Genomic DNA, 20,147 nt, shown 5'->3' with positions numbered 1-20,147 from the left:
TTCGATGGACTGTCAAAAGTTTTTTCTAAATTTAGACTTTTGTCCCCTTTCCACCATTCGCGGCTTCTCCCCGGCTCTAACAGAGCCCACCAAATGTCATAGACCTCCCAAAGCCCGATAAGAGAGAGTAAGAGAAAAAGAGAGCTAACGGAGCAGCTATCGTTTTATCAAACAACAAAAACAGAACTTGGTCTAGTATTTGCGAATCAAATTTGAGCCAGATATCATTTGAGTCTATAATAAATAGATCTGCGTCGTACTCGTACAACCAGTGTGGCAGCAAGTTAACTTCAAGTTATCTCTGCTTAAGTGTCACTTATCTTGGGATATCTCTAGTTTATAATATCAGTATGGATATATATAAATTATGTTTCCCAAGAAGACAATAAAGAAGTTCTGATTATACGATCAACGAATTACCAAGATCTCTACACAAATTGTTTGTAAAGTGATTCAGGGCACCAATTTCACGCCCGAATTTATACACATGTCATTATGTCCCTGGAATAATTTTTCCATTTGATGTTTTTGGTTTCATATATTAAAGAATTACATGTGAAACGAGAACTTCCTCTTAAATGCTGGAGTCGATTTATGTTTCCGTTCATTCTTGGAATGTACTTGCATAGAAAATGCGATTACGATATACATTTGTATATCACCAATGCATTGGTACCGGTACCCCTACAGGGAATAGCAAATGAGGGTGCAAATATTTGCTAAGTGTCACGAATCATTGGGATTGAGATAGATGGCTCTGTGTGTTGTGCTTTTTTTTTTGTTTTTGTTATTTGCCTGGGAGCAGCCGACAATCAGAACTGTAGAAAACTAGTAGAATATACAGAAAGGAACTCTACTAGATTTGTGATCGCATTCCAAGGATCTGTCGTTAGGCATTCAATTACCATTTCTAAACTATTTAATCGAGTGCCAGCGAATTATAACTTAATTTGTGGACACTAATGTTTGGCATTTCCATTTTCCACAAGAAGATGGAGATCTCCTACGGCCATGATCGAATATCGGCATCGAATATTTAACTATAAGCGATTTAACAACCAATTAGCGCTCCATAAAGGGGCAGGGGGGGAGGTCTAACACCTTTACGGCGGCTTAATCATTTCGGGCAATGTTTTGTCAACGAAGAGGAGAAGAGAAGTGAAACAGAAACCGGAATAAATTAAATAAATAAACGTTCCGTCGCTACATGACTGGCATTTTAGCCGAATTCTTGTCTGCTTTTGTTTTTATTTTTCCTGCTTTTTTTTTGTTCAGACGCAGGGGCATAGTCGCGAGTCGCAAGTCGCGTGCCGCATCCCGCAAATGGAAGCGGTGTGTGGAGCAGCGCCGCAGTAGAGCCCGAAGGGTGAGCCGAGGCTTTAAAATAGGCGACTTGATGCCCGGGCCAAGTGCCTTGGCATTAATTTAGCAAAAGCAAATGAAATAGAAATCGGAGTACGACTGCTATTGATCAAAAGATAGAAAAAACGAGGGGGAACGTTGTGAGTTGCTGCGGACACCGCAACTCTACATTTATACCCGATACTTAGTCAGTATGGCTCTCCTCCGGCAGACGCCGCTAATATTAAACGACACGACAAAGAGTGCGTGCGAGAGAGACAGAATATCAGTCTGAGCGTGACGTCGGGCGCTGCGTAGCCACTGCAAATTGATTTCTTGCTTTTGGCTATAAAAATTATCTGATCTGATCCAGATTCAGCAATCTGATAGATATGGTCGTTATCTATGATTCTGCGTTTTTAGTTTTCTCGAATGTGCAATATTGTGGATGCAACAGATTTTCGTCTTTTGTGGGGGCGGAAAGGGGTGGGGCGAAATTCTGAGATATACGTTTTATAGTGAGATCTAACAGAAGTGCGGATACCAAATTTGGTTACTCTAGCGTTAATAGTCTCTGAGATTTGTGGATGCCCCAGATTTTCGTCCTTTGCGGGGGCGGAAGGGGGTGTGGCGAAATTTTGACACAAAACGGTCAAGGTCCGAAATCACAGGAGTGTGGATACCAAATTTGGTTGCTCTAGCTCTTATGGGTTCTGAGATCCTTGAACTCATATTTTGCAATTGGCAAAACCGACCATGAAACCTGTGTGTTAGAGAGAGACAGAGCGAGAAAAAATGAAATTGTTTTCTTGATTCTGGCTATAATAATTATACGATCTGGTTGAGATCTTACATTCTAGAACATATAGTCATCCTCTACGATTCTGCGTTTTTGGTTTTATCGTATCTTTAAAAATGTGGATGCCTCAGATTTTCGTCCTTTGTGGGGGCGGAAGTGGGCGGGGCGAAGTTTTGAAATATTTTTGTAGCAGTGACATATCACAGAAGTCTGGATCCAAAACATCGTTGCTCTAGCTCTTATAGTCTTTGAGCACTAGGCGCTGAAGAGGACGGACAGACGGACAGACGGACGGACGGACGGACGGACGGACGGACGGACGGACGGACGGACGGACGGACGGACGGACGGACAGACGGACAGACAGACAGGGCTCAATCGACTCGGCTATTGATGCTAATCAAGAATATATATACTTTATGGGGTCGGAAACGATTCCTTCTGGACGTTACACACATCCACTTTTACCACAAATCTAATATACCCCAATACTTATTTTGAGTGGAGAGTGTCCGAGTGGCTCATAAAACGGAGGAGTTCCTATTATTAAGTAGGAAAGTGGTCGAAACCGGCAGAGTGCTGGTTGTGGGGACCACGATCCAATCGCAGAGGTCAATCAAGTACCTAGTCCTCATGGACACCCGCCTGTCCTTCAAAGAGCACCTGGAGTCGGTCCACAGCAAGTCCGCTTCTAAACACTAGAGGCCGAAAAAGGCAACGAGGAAGCTGCTGACGAGCGTCGTGACGTCACAGATAGTCTACGCGGCGCCAGTGTGGGCTAAAGACGCGAAGGTGAAGAGCTACATGCGAAGGGCTACATGAATTCAACATGCAGATTATGCGCCCTCAGGATCGCGTGCTCGTTCCGAACCATCTCGGACGAAACAGCGCTGGTCATCGCCGGACTAGGTCCCCTTGGGCAGCAGATAAGGGAAAGGAAGGAGATTCACGACGCCACGCAGGATAGTGTTACGCAAGTACGCACCAAAGCCGAGTTATAGGGACGCCGCCAGAAGGAGCAGCAATCACTGATTGCAGACCTGGTGGGACAACTAACCCAAAGGGCGATGGACCCACACCCTCATCCCACGGATAGCATGCTGGGTTGAAAGGAAAAAGGGAACAGATGTCAACGCGCTTGCGAAGCAATGCTTTTCGCCAGTAATGCAGTCCCCTAAGTACTCCTGTATAGTTAATAGTAGTTCTTAAGTATATCACAGAGATAAATAAATGAATATAAAAAAAACATACACAAACACAAGTCCAAGTAGCACTGTCAGCTCCTGTGCAGGTCGTGCCTCTGCCTCTCGAAATTTTCTGCGGCCTGCGGTTTTGTTGCTGCTAATGCTGCTTCCGCCAGGAAATGGAAAGTGAAAAACCCAAGGCTGTAATTAACAGGATCTTCCGTGTGTGCGAGGGTGGGCTGCAACTTTGACAAACACTATGATTTGGATTTCCACATTGAATGATTTTAGTTTTCTCCCTCATTCGAATGCAACCAAACTTCCGAAAACGACAGCTTTATTAAACAGAATTGGAATAATCCTGTGCAGCTTTTTCCAAACTTTGAAAGGAAAAATACAGCAGATACACAGACCCTAACCAGGGATAACGCAATCTATGGTAACCGTCTCGTTCTCCTACGCTTATCTTATGTTCTTTTAAACGTACTTTCTATTGCCTAACCTTAGGTAATCTTTTCTAATCTATATTCCCCCTTTTCCTGTCATTCAAAGTTCACTTTTTTCGGCCACATAAAAATACATACATATAATATTAAGGAATGATATGTATCTCTCAGGCAATCTATCTTATCATCGAGTATGCGATTAAACTTGAATTATATCAGTGTTTTAATATCAGTTAATTCATTATAAGTATGATATAAAAGCCAAGAGTACTAGTCATTAAAGAGACTCTAAAGATCTCAGATCCGTCTCTTTACAGATCTTACATTTCACTCCTGTTTAAGGGGATTCCTTTGTACAGTGCGGCCCTGTGTATATGGCCATGTGTTTACTCGTACACACATAAATTTATGTAGATATAGATACATTACCTGTCTGTACATACGCATAGTATTAGTAGAACCCCAGAGCCACAACAATTAACAATTGAAAATGGAAATACTCGCAGATAAGAAATTTTTAATTACGCCCCGGCATCGATGCCGCACTGCCCCTTATCCCCTCATCGTACGCCCCGTTGCCGTTGCCATTGCCATTGCCAATGCTTTTGCTGCCGTTGCCTCATTATATTCACAGAACGAATGGCCACAATTCCAAATGGTTTTTTGCATTTTTATTTCCCTCACATCTATTTCTCCTCGTAGAGAGTCTATAGAGTCTATAGAGAACATGTACAGCCCTGAAATTTTAATATTTACACTCCAATAGATTTGCACCGAGTGTGGAAATTATAAAAAGCAAAAGTTTTCACTTAAATTTTGATACATACTTCATATTAAAAATAAATCGTTTTCGTATTTAAATTAAATATTTGTATATTTAGATTAAAAATATTTCCTTGAAATTTTGTATGCTATTTTTATTTTATAGTGTTTTATATTTAGATTAAATATGGGTCTTATCAAAACGACATTTTTGTTTAAATCAATTTATAACCCGAATTTTTAATTTAAATATGTAACTCAGAGAGCAACCTCCCAACAGCAGAAAAGTTGTCAAAGATATGGTGCTTATATTTGATAGACTTATATACATATAATACAAATAATCCACAATTTTAAAGATTTACTGCAGGATATTAATATATGTATTTTTATATAATATTATCATTTATAGATCCATCGAAATGGGATAGCAAACCGAATAAGAAAACGTCTGCCTTCTCTAAAAAGAGTTTTCCCCATTAGATAGGTCGCAATGAAACCTGTGTAATGGGTATCCTCTAGTCGGTGGTAACTACTTTTTTTTGTTTCATTCTCATTTGGGGTTTAGTTGTTGTTCTCTGTTTTTGTGTCGTTTTATCTATGGCCGGCTGTGGGGGTACACAGTGATCAAATGTTGGTCTACTTACTGACTCATACGCATACGAGTAGTCGAATAATCGAAGTATCGTACTATCGGAATTACACATAGAGGCCCGCACAAGGTTCGCCCACGAACATCCCCCCGAAACCGAACTGTCGCCGACACCGTCACCGTCACCGACAGCTCCCATATCGATGTGCGATAATAAAGCTGTTAACATATTGTTTACACTCTCGATTTGATTTAACAGTTAATCAAATAGAATTGATTATATTTGAACACTCTCTTCGTTGTTCTCTCTTCGTTATTGTTGTAATGAGAAAATCCGTTTTTATTTCAGATATTGTGCGGACTTTAATACCCAATATATCGTAAATAAGGTAAGTCCTTCAAATTTAAATGAAAATCGGATTAGAAGAATGGTTACAAAGAGATCTTAAAGATTAAAAATACAGCTGATACAGTTATACCAATTATACCAGAATGGTATACCTTATTATATATTTTATCTTTTATCTCGTTTTGTGGGTGGTCTATTCATAATTCCCATTATCTAAACTCACTCTGCACTCATCTCTCACTGTCACAGAGGGCGCGGGACTTATTCAAAACACAAAAAACGTCGGTAAGGCTCTTAAGACAATGCCATTGATCAATGGGCATATCAGGGTGCATTAGCACTAACCACAGCAGAATTCTCAGTCTGTATGTGGTTTCGTGTCAAACAGTTGGACTTAGTTACTTACCATATGGATTAGGCCAGAACTTAATTAATTACTCTGTCAGCAAGCGATTATGGGAACAGTTCCAATCTCTGTCTGGGCAAGAGGTAGTATTTTTCTTACAAATTGTCTTCTGATTCATTTAACAAATTCTGTAACTTAAGGAAAACATTGATGCTGGGATTCACAAAAAAAAGAGAAATGTGAAAGCGCGGAGATCCTCTGATAAACAGTAAACTCAAACATATTTTACCCAATGGAGGCTGTGGGCTTGCTGGATAATGCTGGGTCCTGGCATAGCACTGGCACATGACATCCTAGAGCCATTTTGACCGTCCCCAAAAGGCATCATGGCAACCGTGGAAATGGTTAGGAGGCAGGTCCACCCATCAACACAAGTGGAGAGATTCGACTGGTTAGGGCTATGCTGAAAATGCGAGTGGATGCATAAATGATCGGGTGAAAGGACGGGAATGAGAGAATGAAGACCACATCTCGTTGGTTTTCAAAGACATTCTGAAGCCACTCAAGACCGATTTGGAGAAGCAGAAGATTTTGAATGATTGTTTAACCCTGGCCCGTCTGGCCCGTGTGCTTGTTGGCTATGAAGCAACGATTCGCCACGCGTGCCGCCCTCAAGGATGCCGCCGGTTAGGTCTTTCCCCGGATGTCCAGTCGTTCTCCGAGCCAAAGATATTGCATTACACAATATTTTTTGGCTGCACTTTAATGATACAATTATCGAAAGATTATCGATATATCGATTGTTGCACAATCTCGATTTGGAAAAAAGAGCTAGTTTTTATGGCCTGCAGTCATTGTTAAATGGGAAACTTGTTGGTTGTCCAACGGGGTAAAGAAAATCCTTTTAATGTTTGTTTCTTTTGCGTTTGCTAGAGGGAAAACTGGGAAAACTCTTGAAACTTTCTTTTTGTTTGGTTTTTAATCATTTGTCATCGCATTGCACTGAAGTTTTGCTATTGTTGTTGTCGTTGTCCTCTGTGCCCTGTCTGTTGCATTGTGGCCATTGTGGTGGGGTTGCGTGTTCATTGACGTCAGACACCTGAAGGGAGGGGCGGAGGGCCGGCAAGCAGGCAAGCTTGTTGCATGTTGCACGCACACACACACATACAGAAAAACCCCCCGTATTTTGTGTCCAGCACTCAAGTAAGCAGGTCAGGCCGCAGTTCGCCAAGCGAGCGGTTCTTGCGGTTTAACTCACTTCGAAAGCAACAAACCACCCACCCACCGAGCAGCAGTAGTACCTCCCACAAACCCACCAGCAACAGCAGCAGCACCACCACCACCCAAACCCATCCAGCAAACCCCCAAAAACTCGGTCAGCCTGCGGTTTCCTTCAAGTTTCCTCTGCGTCACCATAGTCTCTGTCATCGAGAAACGAACGACCTTCCGACCGACCGACCGTTGCATAATGCGCACATTTGTTGTTAGCTGAAAATTGAAATTGATTTTTATGAGAGTTCTGCTCTGCTCCACTCCAGTCTACTCTACTCTCCTCGGTTCTACTCAATTCAGATGATGGCCACAACGAGGAGACATCCATATACGAGGGCTGCCCCTTAAGTAGCTGATATCTTGCCCCTAAACGAAGAATGTGCCTCTTCATTGGTGGCAGACACAACAGAGAATATTGGATACAACACCCTTAGCTACTCAGGATCAGGATCAGGATTTGGCGTATGGTAATTGTTAGATTCATAAATATATTCAGTGTCTACTTAGCAATAACTATTTTAATCAGAAAGGGATTACATCTCTGCAAGGATTTCCATTCGATTCCATTACATCTCTATAAATGGGTCGCAGTAACAAGTATTCCTTAGTAAATATATCGTTTATATCTCTCCCCATATCTTCTCCTTAAAAATCTCTCCTTGTATCTTTTTTTTGGTTGTTGCTCATATTGCATCCGAGAATCAAACAATTGGGGATTTCCTTCATTCATTTTCGTACCCCTTGCCCCTCGCGCCTCATCATCCACAGAGACCGCGTCTCGCCTCCCCTGCCGCTTATTGATATTAAAAGGGCTCGTCGCCGCGACGACCCACCAGTGTGGTGTGGTGTGGCTTGGTTGCTTCTTGACTTGCTTCGCTAATAATTATTATTATAATTGCAAAGACCGCGCGAGGAAAGGCAAACAAATTTACAAAACTGCCAGCCCCCAAGTTGGTCCATCCATCCATCCATTCGTCTGGCTGGCTGTCCATTCGTCAGCCTACCCCTCCTCCACCCACTGTCCACCCGCAGTGGGAAAGTCTGTCAGTTAGCGCCTCAGTCGACGGCACCAGGAAAAGTCACGTTTTGCATTTTGGTTTCGGTTTTGTTCAGAACCTGAACGGTCGCGTCGCTTCTTCCTCCGCTAAATCTTACTTTCTTGCTTGTCCCGCGATGCGCTGTAAATGACATTTGATGATGAGCCGGGAATATAAGTTGGCAAACAAGTCAAACACACTGTCCTTATTTCGTTCTTGAGGTGATACTCGAATAAAGGTGTCGATTATGGTAGGATGAAATAAAACTTCTGAAATAAGAGACGAAACAGAAATCAAACAGTTTATTTGGTTATACATATAGTATTCATAAATATGAATTTCGGATAACCTTATATTTGTAGGAATATATCAAATGGGTCAAAGCTTACATATATGCAAGAGCCACTTCCTTCAAACTTCAAATATACTTAGAAAATAGAGAAGGATGGGAATTAAATACGGATTTTTTCAAATCTTTTCGAAATCCTCATATTATCTACACTCAAAGAAAAATGGCATATTGAAAAGAGACATACCGATATTTAAATTAAATGTTCGGTATTTAAAAAAAAAAAATACTGAAAGTCAGTTCAATACCATATAATCAGGCAGGCTCCGTTTTTCATTTACTTTTACGAAAAAGTTGCGTTTCGTTTTCGTTTTGAGGTTCTCCAGTTTTCACATTTTTTTGCTGTTTGCACCAAAACGAAAATTTTTGTTGCCCTGGCCAATTTTTTCCGAGCCAAATTTGAGATTGGGTTAAAATAAAATTATTTATAAAGAAAGCAAAAGTTAAATTACCCTGATATATGTAGGTGTCAAGTTTATGTTAATGCACCAATAAGTCATCTATTTTTTTCCTTTAGCACGGAAATGTTTTCGTTGTGAAAACGGGAGCCCCAATTTATGTGTATTCAAAAGTAAAGTAAAATTCAAGTAAAATTTTCACTTTTGTCAATGTGAAAAACGGAGCCTGGCTGAATATGTATATTCAATTTGTAGGGAATATATTTACTTGAAATATATATATTTTAAATATGAGGGCCCATTTCTTTGGGTGTATCTTTGTGTGTATCTTTGAATTACAGAATTATCATGAATTACTTATATTTTATTCCATTTTTGTTATTTCTCTAAGGATCTAGGGTATTCCAATGGGCGCAATTCCGCAGACAACTTTGTACTTCCTGCTCTGTTCCTCTCTCTTTCACTTTCTTTATCACTTTGTTTATTTTTGTGAGCTGTTTGGCGCACAAGAAATTTTTTTCGCGTTGATTTTGTAAAATACTTGTTATTTTTGTGTGTGTGGGCGGCTGCCACACAAGAGTAGAAGAGTGTTCATCACGGAACAATTGATATTTATGCCATATGATAATAGTGGCCCTTGTAAGAGGCCCTGCCTCTTCTTCTGACAACATTGCGTATTCACAATTTCTCCACCACAGGAGATGATTTTTGATTGCGACATTTGCTGCAAAGGATTGAGGCACCGAGGGGATGTACTCAAAATGTTTTGACTTTTGTGTGCTCCCATCCAGCGCACACTGTGACACTCGAGTGTCCACTTGCACTTGCACGCACTTGCAACCAATAGTCCCATCAGGTTTTCCGTATCCAAAAACTGTAATAAGTCAGACGTCAAAGAGCGTTCATTGGAATTTCCCCCTTCCATACACCCATACGAGGCAGCCCTCTGCAAGGGAACGTACGTTCTTTTGAATTTTGAATGTCCGAGGACACTTTTCAGTTCTCACGAAAGCAAACAGGTACTTGCATTCGCATTCGCATTCTCCTATTCCTGTTCAATATACGGACTAATGAACAATTCTGGCGAAATTTAGTAAAGGCTTGTCAGCAGAGATATTTATGCATGGGCGTTTACTAGATTTTCTGTTGTCTGAAAACGGCAATGTTCAATTCTGTTTGATTTATTTGCTTATTTTACTATTCAATTCGATTACTTATTTCTTTTTTTTTTTGACTCTTTTTCTCTCGTACAATGGAATAGTTTTTTAAATAATGCATCCCGATAAAAGTAAACTGCCTGTTTTTTGCATGCCTGTACCCGGTACTCGTAGCGTTTAGTTATACATATATTAGTTTTGTTTTGGATGTGTGTAACACAAAAGGAAGCGTTTCCGACCCTCTAAAGTATATATATTCCTGATCAGTATCGATAGCCGAGTCTGTCCGTCCTTTTTTCATCGGCTCCGATACAAATTTAGGCGCTTTCGTGCACTTACGCATAAAATATATTGTATAGGTTACATAAATCATAAGCTCACAAAATTATTGACTGAGTGCCGGCTATAGTACATAGACTAATAGCGAATGGTTTTTTCTTTGAAAATGATAAGACGATTGATTGAAATTTCTTAGAAAAGCCAATATTAACATGGAAAATTTATTGTAAGCCTGCGTAATCAGACTCAAGATTTTATGAAATCTGTAATTTTCCTCTCCTTTTTTAATTTTCCTTTTTATTTACTTTCTACGAGTTTCTGAGCTAGGTATTTTTTGTGTATGATTGAGTTTATCTATAAGCATTCGACTAAAGAAATATCAATGTTTAAAGGACAATTTCTAATTAGCTTCACAAAGGATCCGAAAGTCCTAATAAATTTCCCCTTGAAAAGCCCTGCAACCAGTGTCACCTGACGCTTTGCTTTATCATTCTTTTTATAGAAAATTACTTACACAGCCCCAAAAAAAAGAATAACAGTGTCTATTGGGAGAAGTTGACAGTCCTAATCCGATGCTGAGGTCAATATCCAATGATGATTCCTTATTAAAATTCTTATAACGTATAAGAAAGTTAGGTGGAACTTTTGAGCGAAATGCCATTTAATTTGAAAGGCAATACAAGAATGGTACTAAAACTGCAAAAAGTGTGACTGGAGTTGGGCCAAAACAGTGACTAAGACAAAAGGTGATTACAGGCAATAGATGTTAAGTAATCTGCCTACACCCACTGTATCCACATCCAACGGAAGGGGGAGTCGCCCTTGCAGACACACACACACACACACACACACACACACACACCCACAAACTTAAATGTATGCAAAACCAATTTTGGGAGTTTATTTGAATGCAGAGTGCAAAATGTTGGCTCACGAAAGCGGCTGCCTGATGAAATATTATGCCAACAACAATGACAGCATTAATTGCCGACACAATTAGGCCATACCACACACAGATGCACATACACAGATACACTCCCACATGCAGATACATAGATACGCGTTCTATATACGAGTATGGGAGTCTATATATCTGAACTAATTCAGTCACATTCAAGAAACAGAGCTGTGACGCAGTGCTTGATGCTTGTCACAGGACATGCAAAAATGTATTTTAATACATGTCAATGTTTCCAGGAAATGGTGGGTAGGGGGAGGGGCGAAAATATAGTACGAGTATATATTTTCCCGCTGTCTATATGTGTGTTTTGGTCCATGTTTGTTAATTGAGTTTCTGCCATCAAAGATTGGCTTTGTTGTGGTTCTGACAGTGAATACTTTGAATCCTTTTCCCCCAACCCCCTCAAAAAAAAACACCAATTGTTCAAACATACCCTAAAACATTTCTCTCTCCCTCTCTCACACATTTCTCTTTGCCCCGAAAGTGCTGCTGCTTTTGTGTGGAATGAAAATGAAAACGAGGGGGAACGTTGTGAGACGCGGCAAAGGCCGCGGCTGTACTTTTATACTCTGTACTCATTCAGTATACATATATGTGAGCTTATTTATATAATTTATATAAAATATTTTATATGCCGTTTTGTATCACTGTTCGCAATAGGGACAAATGGACTTTTTGCCAAAAAAAAAAATCATAACAATCGGTCGAGCCGGTAAAATTTGTATACATACATTAGATTTGATCTGTTTCCATTTGTCCTAACATTTTTTATTTACACCTGTCTCTTTATCTCATGAGAGCGCGCAACCTGGATGAGGAAAAGTGTGGTAGGCTTTGTGTGGCCACTAAAATTTGATTTATTCCTTCTGGCTATAATAATGATACGATCTGATCTAATCGGTTTTCTTGTATCTTTAAAATTGTGGATGCCACAGATTTTCGTTATTTGTGGGGACGGAAAGCGGCGAGGCGAAATTTTTAAATTTCAGAGGAGTCTAGATTCAAAATTTGGTTGATTTAGCTTTTGTAGTCTCTGAGATCTAGACACTCAGACAGACAGACAAGGCTTTATGCGTTCGGAAAAGCTTCCTTCTGGGTGTTACATACATCCACTTTCACCACAAATCGAATATGTACTCTTCGATTACCGGACTTAATGAAAACTTGTAGGTGAATCATTTTAATTGTTTCACTGGTATATCCCAGAGTGGGATGGAGAGCATTCTATTTCTCTCTTTCTCTCTTTCTCTTTCTCTGTTGTGTTGTTTTATGTTAAAAAGTTGCACTTTTTTCAGGTTGTTTCATGCAACACACTGCCCCCTGCCGCACTAGTGTTCGAATGTGTGAATGGAATTAAGTAGAATGCAATTCCTGTCGTGTGTGTGTGTGCCGATTAATTGTTTAATTTGAAAACTAAATTTAAGCATTTGATGCACAATTTTGGAGCTGCATTTGCGGCTGCATCTGATGTTGTTGCCAGACAATGCAATGGGACTGGGACTGGTTTCTAATGAATCGAGAGAAATCGTGTGGCTCGCTGAAGTTCATGGTTACGACAAGCTGAGAATCTGAATAGATATAATCTTTCTAGGGCAGAGCTGCGGCCAGGTGACACGTGGATTCTATAGAGCCGATGACAGCACAAAGCATTTTATAATCTGTTTCCGAATGAAGGTATTGGCTCAAAATACAGCCCACTGGTTCTCTTAAAACACTGTGTCTTTAAATTTTGCCATCGTATAGAAATTGCGAAAAAAGCCATTTAAAATGACTCCTGTAAGAGCAGCTTTTGACATTTCAATTAGATTTTGTCTGATCCTTGCAAACTGTCCAGCAAACTGCTGCCATCTTAACAGCATTCCCTTCTTTTGTTCTTAAACATAGTTTTTTCATAATGAATATTATGTTTTTTCTTTGTTTTCAGTCGGGTTTTGACATGGGTAAACATTCGGCCAAGTCAAACATTTGCTGGAGTTTAATGTTCATTGTGACCCGTGCCCCACATGCCCCGAGAAAACCCTTTTTATTTGAAACGCCCCGCCCCGCCACGGCCCCTGGAAGGAAGACACACACAGAAACTGGCCTTGTTTTCCATTTCCTTTTCTTTTTTAAGTTGTTTTTGGCTGGGACTGCCTTTGGCTCACTTTCACTTTATTGCCCTGTGAGCCATATATTGCATCAATCTAAGCCAGTCCAAAGCCCAAGCAGGCACCCATCTACCTTCTACTCGGTGGAAACACTCACACGTAATGCATTTTTAAATTTGCATGGTCTCCACCTTTCCCGTACCTCGAAACCCGTAACCCGGTCGCCTTTAACAATGGCAGCTGTTAGTGTCTAACTAGTTAGTTAGTGCCACATTGAAGATGGTTGCCGCACGCGACTCGCCTGCCAAACCGTGTACTACCGACCGTGCAAATCCACTGGATAGTAGGATACATGCCCACATCCTCCATCCTATATTCCCCATTCTCCATCTATAATGAGCAGCATCCTCTTGGCTCTTCTTGTGGGCGACAGCTCTCGGGTTCAAGTCAATGCCAACGGGGAAACTCTTTCGGGAAGCGACATTATGCATATCAAAAAGAGAGACATAGCGCTGAATGCCACAACGATGGGGTGGATGGAGACAGGATGGAGGAACCTTTGCCTTTGTCTGCTTCTTTATGCATCTGCTGTCAGTTGCATCCACTATGTGGATGGTATGTGTGGGGCGAGTATTTTGTTGCACTGCGGGGAAGCTTTGGAAAAGGAATCATGAATACTTTTTTCATACATTTGCATTATATTTTATTGGTCATCTAGTTATTTAAGTTAGGTATCCATTTTATTTTTCATTCCCTAGTCGAACGTTCCATTTAGGGACCGTAACTGCAGTTTCCCAGTATCCATATTTCCAAATTTTTGTTTACAAAATCAAAAATAACACTTTTTTTTTGGTTTTTTTTTAATAAAAATTAAATGCTCCACTTTTATATTTTTATTATTTCAATAAAAATAAAAATAAGAATTATATTTGATTTTTATTTTAAAAGCTACAAATAAGAGTTATAAAAGTTAAATTGAATATCATTTTTTGAACCAAGTGGTTTATTACCACACATATTAAAATATTCTTGATTTATGATTCAATACTTTTCATATGATGCATCGCATATTCTTCAAGGACGAACATTAAGGATCCTACACCACACGGTGTATTCCATTTAAGTTTTATTTTGGATTATATACTAAAATTTACGAAACAACTCTTTTTTAAAGCTTAAAAAAAAAAAATGAAATATGATTCTTTTTTTTTATTTTTAGTGAAATAATAAGAAAAGAAGTGTTATTTCTTAATTTTTTTTGACAAAAAATCATAACAATTTGTTTGAAAATATGTTTTGTTCTGCAATCGCTAGATAGTTAAAAATATGAATTTTAGTGTATTCCATGTTGCCGTAAAATATTTCCTTTTAACATATTTAACGTTTAATCCAAGCTTTCTTCAGCTTTTCCCTAATTTCCCTACATTTTCCACTTAACTGACCGATCTTTGATTGTTTTTTTTTTTCAGTGTGGTTTGCCCTCGGGGTGGTTTTGGGATGGTTCTTTTTGTTGCCAGCGATTGCATTTGTTACAGGCGACGGGTGGTGGTGCGGGGGCAGGGCGGAGCGAAGAGCAACAACATTGCACTTTGACTATAACGCTGTTGCATTTTACTAGGTCAAAAGTAACGTCACCGCGTGCCAAAGGTTGTTTCCCTCTCCCTTCCTACCACATCTCTTTCTAGCTTTTCTAGCCATCTCTTTCCGTCGTTATGTATGTGTTTTGTGTGGTGTCAAACATAAATATGGCGCAAAGGTGAAACTGTTGCCGCCAAGTGCCTTCTCTGGCTACGGTTACTGGTTTCTGGCTTCTGCCTCCAGGCTCCTTGCTAACTGCCAGACATAAATCGGTGTCTTTGTGTGCGTGTGGCGTGCTAAATTTCTTACACGCAAAAAGACAGGGGTGGCAAGTGGCAACCAAATAGCTAACTATTTCTAATTGGAGGTCGTTGTGGGGCTTGTCCTCGCTGCTGTGGTGCTGTGACTGTATTCTGCTCGCCGCTGCTCTCTTCCATAATCATAGCGTTGACTCTAATTTTCAACGGAAAACTGGCGGATTTTGGAAAAGGCATTACCCTGCAATCTGCTAAAGAGTCTGATCGACTCAGCTGGAAATATGCTCAGAGCTTTCTTTTAAGCCGGAATTCTCCTACAGCTTTGTAGAGACTTTATATGGTTATAATATAAATAATATATCATATAAATAATTTAAATTTATTTAACAATTTTATAGAATTTTGCAAGCCAAGCTCTGTGGTGTTTAATGGAGTTGTTTTTCTGCTGTATACACTTATAAGACTGACTCTCTTAATGACGTCGAAACACAAAACTAGATTAATTTCATAAAGCTTTCGTAGGATATATGTACTGTATAGTATGGTGGAGGTATAGTTTAGGGGATTCTTAATACTACTAGTCAGCTACCGAAAAAAATTTTTTTTGGGACGATGCGTGTACAGCTAGCTATCAACTTTACTTATATTTGCTAGAGTTGATGTGTAAGTTGGGCTTGGAGTAGAGGCGTATCTCCTCATCTACGATAGCCAGCTCCTTGTCGATTTCTGCCTTGCGGCTGCGCACCCGCATAGTCTGTGAGGTGATGGGCATGTGATTTAGCTCACTGATGAGAACATCATAGCGCTTCTGTGCGCTGTTCAAGTGCCCAACACGATCCTGCTCCGCGTGCAGACTAAGACCGGCAAGCTCCTTGGTCGCAGCCTTTTCGCGCTTCTCCTTCTCCAGCTTGAGCTCGCGGCGTTGGGATGTCATGGACGTAGTGCTAGCATTTGATGAAAAACGGCTGCGGCCACCGAGCACAGCCTCCTCATCCGAAGCGACTTCAGATTTCAAATCAGTTTGCAACTCATTCATGTTGAAGCGACTGTGCTGTTGTTGTTTGCCATTTGTGCGAGGTGACAGCAGATCCTCGTCTTCATTTTTATCGTACCGACTGGACTGTTTGTAGTTTTTTTCGTATTTATTGGTGAGCTCACTCAGCATAGGTCCACCATCAAAACTGCATCTAAAAGATAAAAAAATTGGTAAATTAAGAAATGTGTTTCTTCTGCTTTCTCTTCTTACTTTTGCAGGGCTTTTGTAAGAAAGCGTTCATCGGTGATATCCTCTGTCTGTATGCCGATGCTTGTGGAGCTGTGTTGGATGCCGCAAGAATTGCAGCGCTCTGTATAGTTGTCCGGCGAATGTACCACATCTTTCTGTGGGTCATAAACCACAGGATTGCGCTTTTGAAAGCCGCCAAAGCGTTGGCAAGACTCTGGAGCGTCCACACCCAATTGGTAATGCGAGCGAGAGTTGTTGCGGTTGCGTGTCATACTGGTTTCCCGGGTGTTTTGTCTGGATACCGATACTGGGGGGGGTTTTCCTCTTTTCGATTCCCGTACCTCGGAGTCCGAGCGACGCATAGGTGTCGGCATCCATGCAGGACGCACCGGCTCCTTCGCTGCTAGTTTTTTACTTGTTGATTTTTCCAGGGAGCTCAAGCTCACCTTATTCTCATTGAGAAAATCGCGGCCCCGAGTAGATCGCGGCACTGATGAAATGTTTTTCATCGTGGGTGTCGGGCGATTTGATGTGTTTGACATGATCCGACGACTGTATAAGTACCACTAAGTACAGTACGGAAATATGTATGGTACTAGGAAAAATCGAATATTTTGTTTGTAGTTAGTCGAGCTGCGTTGTTGAATGCTTTGAGTTTTTCTTGTTTACTGACAACTATCGAAAGCACACTTGTTTTTCAATAACGTAACGTCAGGTAAGTTTTTTGGAGTTTATCTTTTAAATCGTACGTTCAATTATTGTCCTTTTTTGACTAAATATAGTGCTACCTAATGCAATATATTCAGGCATAAAAATTAATCTCTTTACTTTACTTTTTCCTTTTATTTTGCATAAACTGTCGGTTTTTTGACAAAATAATAAACTTTCTAACCAGCCTACTGGTTCTTTAGACACATCAATAGCGTCGGTGTCCGACAAGTCCGTAAAGTCATTCCGAACCCACCAGTAAATAGAAGACCAAATAGAAGAATAGAAGACTTCACGTCGGAGCAGTTCACAGTCCACGTTCAAGATGAACTGTAGTTCCAGTGTGTAAGACTGATTCTTTCCGCCAATGCTATCTTTATAACTTGCTCCTATATTCCACCTTCTTCGGATAGTTCAATTTACGAGCATCGCCTGTCCGCTTTAAAAACTGTTTCTTCCTCGCCATCTGATAAAGATCACATGACAGTTCTTGGTGGCCTTAACTTGTCATGTACTATTTGGTCTTCGGTAAATTGGTCTCACCCCAAGGACTTACGCTCAGTATACCTGAAGAAGCCTACCATCATACTTTCGAAGTGTCGCTCGATATGGGACTAAATGTATTGCATCGGTCGGGTAGGCTATCTGAACCGTTTCTTTCGTAAAGCAGAGCTTGCGAAGCTTAATAACCTCACTAGGCACACACACTTTTTACAATGTACTTTACCTTTTTTATAATTCCTGTGTCCCGCTTTCTTGTCCAATTAGATCTGGGGAGCCTCCTCACCAAAGAGTTATCCAGTCTAAAAAACTTAAAATCAGGACGTGTATAACAAATTTCAAGAAGTTGGTTCTCCTTATTCTCTTTCTCACTAGGTAATAGCTCGGTCAAATTTCTCCCTTCCTAAGCAGTTTTACAGCTTCGTAAACAGTAAGCGTGGAACGGCCGCACACCTATCCTCGGAATACGTCGGAAAATAATGATCAGGCAATAGCCGATCTAAAAGCTAAAAGCTACTCTGGCCAGCCGTACCCATACGATTTACCAAGTTCGACCTGCATTTTCAGCCCTCTGCTGCCCCTGGTTGGCTCCTTATACCCTATGCGGTGGTTTCTTGAGAGAATTATTAGATCTAGAATTATAATATAAGCTAAACATTTCTGAACACATTTCTACCATGGTAAATAAGGACATGGGCGTGCTTGATTTTATAAAGAGGTAGTCAAAGGAATTTGATAGCCCTTATATAACAATGACCCTCTTTATCTCGCTAGTCCGATCGATTTTTTAATACGGCTCTTGTGTATGGTCCCTCAGTACAAAGTACTTAATTTTGTCCCAGATAGTGCCTCAGTTCTTCGACTGATAGCAGGGAGACGTGTGGTGGATGTGGAATAGTGTAACACCCAGTAGGAAGAGTTTCTGTGAATGTATCACACTGAATCAATTTCATTCAAAATTTTGCCACGCCACCTACCGCCCCAATAATCTGTGGAATCCACAATTTTAAAGATACGAGAAAACCAAAAACGCAGAGTCATAGAAAATGGCCATATCTAGCAGATGGCCGAAATAAGATCATTATTAAAGGCATATTAAATTTCAGTGGCTGCACTCTCCTTTATACGCGCTTAATATCCTTCTGCTCTCTCTGACACACAATCTTCCTCGTGTAGTGTGTGTCCCCTTCGGAGGTGGAGAGATATAACGGCTGTTTTTGCTGTGAGAAGGGAGAGAATGTTGTAGCGAGATGTAGCGAAATACAAAACACTACACCTTGAGCAAGACATCCCAATTTTTGAGAAGCTCCTTTTGATTTAAATTTCTGAGATCATATATTTTTTACTTATTTCTTTTGTTTCTTTAATTTCTCCATGCTCCATGCTGCAGTTGCTAAAATATCAAGCTCAAAACAGTGGAAGCATTTCTATTGATATACATCCAAATATTGAGGGGCGATTTTTAGAAAAATTCAGCCTAATCTAAATGAAAATACGCGCAGAAGTAACGGTCGCTAAGGGCCGCAGTTAATTTAATTTGAATTATTTAATATAAACGATTAAAATTATTTTAACATAGTATGTACATACATATGTAAGTAGCACAAGATGGCACGAAAAAAGTTTTGCACCACAATTAACAAGTTAAGTTTTGTCCAATTTAGGAAGGCACCAGATCAATACGCACAAGAAACAAACTAACAAAATTTGAACAAAATTATTTTTATAGACATTCTAAAAACCCCAGAATTTCTGATCGATGTTTCACATTCACGTTTTCTTTAAATTTACAACATTTAAAAGCAAACAAACTCAAGAAAAAGTTTCCCGCCAATTTAAAATCAATCAATTTAAAAAACGGGATCACAATGTTACCGCTTGTTTTATTAAGTACCTTGTAAAATTTATTTTTGAAATATTATTAACTATTTTTTAATCGTAAAAAACTTACGAATTGCAAAACCGGAGCATTACTGTATTAAGAGCCTGAAGCAATCATATAATTTCATTCGTGATTTGGTAAAACTAGTATTTGCTAAAAAGAATCCCCAGAAATTTGCAAGAAAATTTGCTAAAATATGCGCCAAACCATTTTCTGAAACTGTTCAACTGAAATCCATATGAAAGACTATTAAGCCTTGAAGCAAAAGCCACATATTCGTACATAGGGCTCGACCTAATCGGCCGATTGGATCGCAGATACTCGTATTTCGTATCATTTGACTACTCAACTCGAGCCAAAATCTCTTCATTGGCCCGTGCAAAAATTAAGTGCATAATAAGGATGGTGTTTCGCCTCAGGATGTGCAGAATACGCATAATATGCAATATTGAAGGGTTCTGCTGGTCCATAGATTTTGTGTGCCTGGGGAAAATGGGCAGGAGCAACTAGCTGCCTATTCATTCAGTGCATACGAGCTATGATTTTTTTCCCCAATTGATATTCTATGGCATTTCAGCAGATTTTGAGGCAGCTGTTGTTCTTTCCCAAAATACCAATGCCTACAATCCACAAGTAG

At 40.1% G+C, this 20,147-nt stretch overlaps 2 protein-coding genes across 2 annotated transcripts in view; one reads left to right on the top strand and one right to left on the bottom strand.

Annotated features, from left to right (window-relative positions):
* The window catches only part of LOC108152344 (high affinity cGMP-specific 3',5'-cyclic phosphodiesterase 9A), a 158,768-nt gene that overhangs the window by 7,806 nt on the left and 130,815 nt on the right, over positions 1-20,147 (top strand). Inside the window, exon 2 of the mRNA XM_017281608.2 lies at positions 5,474-5,513. The gene's annotated coding sequence lies outside the window, so the exon portion shown is untranslated. The remainder of the gene's footprint in view (positions 1-5,473; positions 5,514-20,147) is intronic.
* On the bottom strand, positions 15,553-17,101 carry LOC108152346. Its single transcript, XM_017281610.2, has 2 exons — positions 16,441-17,101; positions 15,553-16,381 (listed from the first exon to the last, which is right to left on the bottom strand). The coding sequence occupies exons 1-2, from the start codon at positions 16,959-16,961 to the stop codon at positions 15,832-15,834; spliced, it is 1,071 nt and encodes a 356-aa protein (XP_017137099.2). The 5' UTR covers positions 16,962-17,101; the 3' UTR covers positions 15,553-15,831.

The sequence above is a fragment of the Drosophila miranda genome, chromosome XR, assembly GCF_003369915.1.
Source record: "Drosophila miranda strain MSH22 chromosome XR, D.miranda_PacBio2.1, whole genome shotgun sequence".
In the NCBI taxonomy this organism is placed as follows: Eukaryota; Metazoa; Arthropoda; class Insecta; order Diptera; family Drosophilidae; genus Drosophila; species Drosophila miranda.
This window is presented reverse-complemented; position numbering and strand designations above follow the sequence as displayed.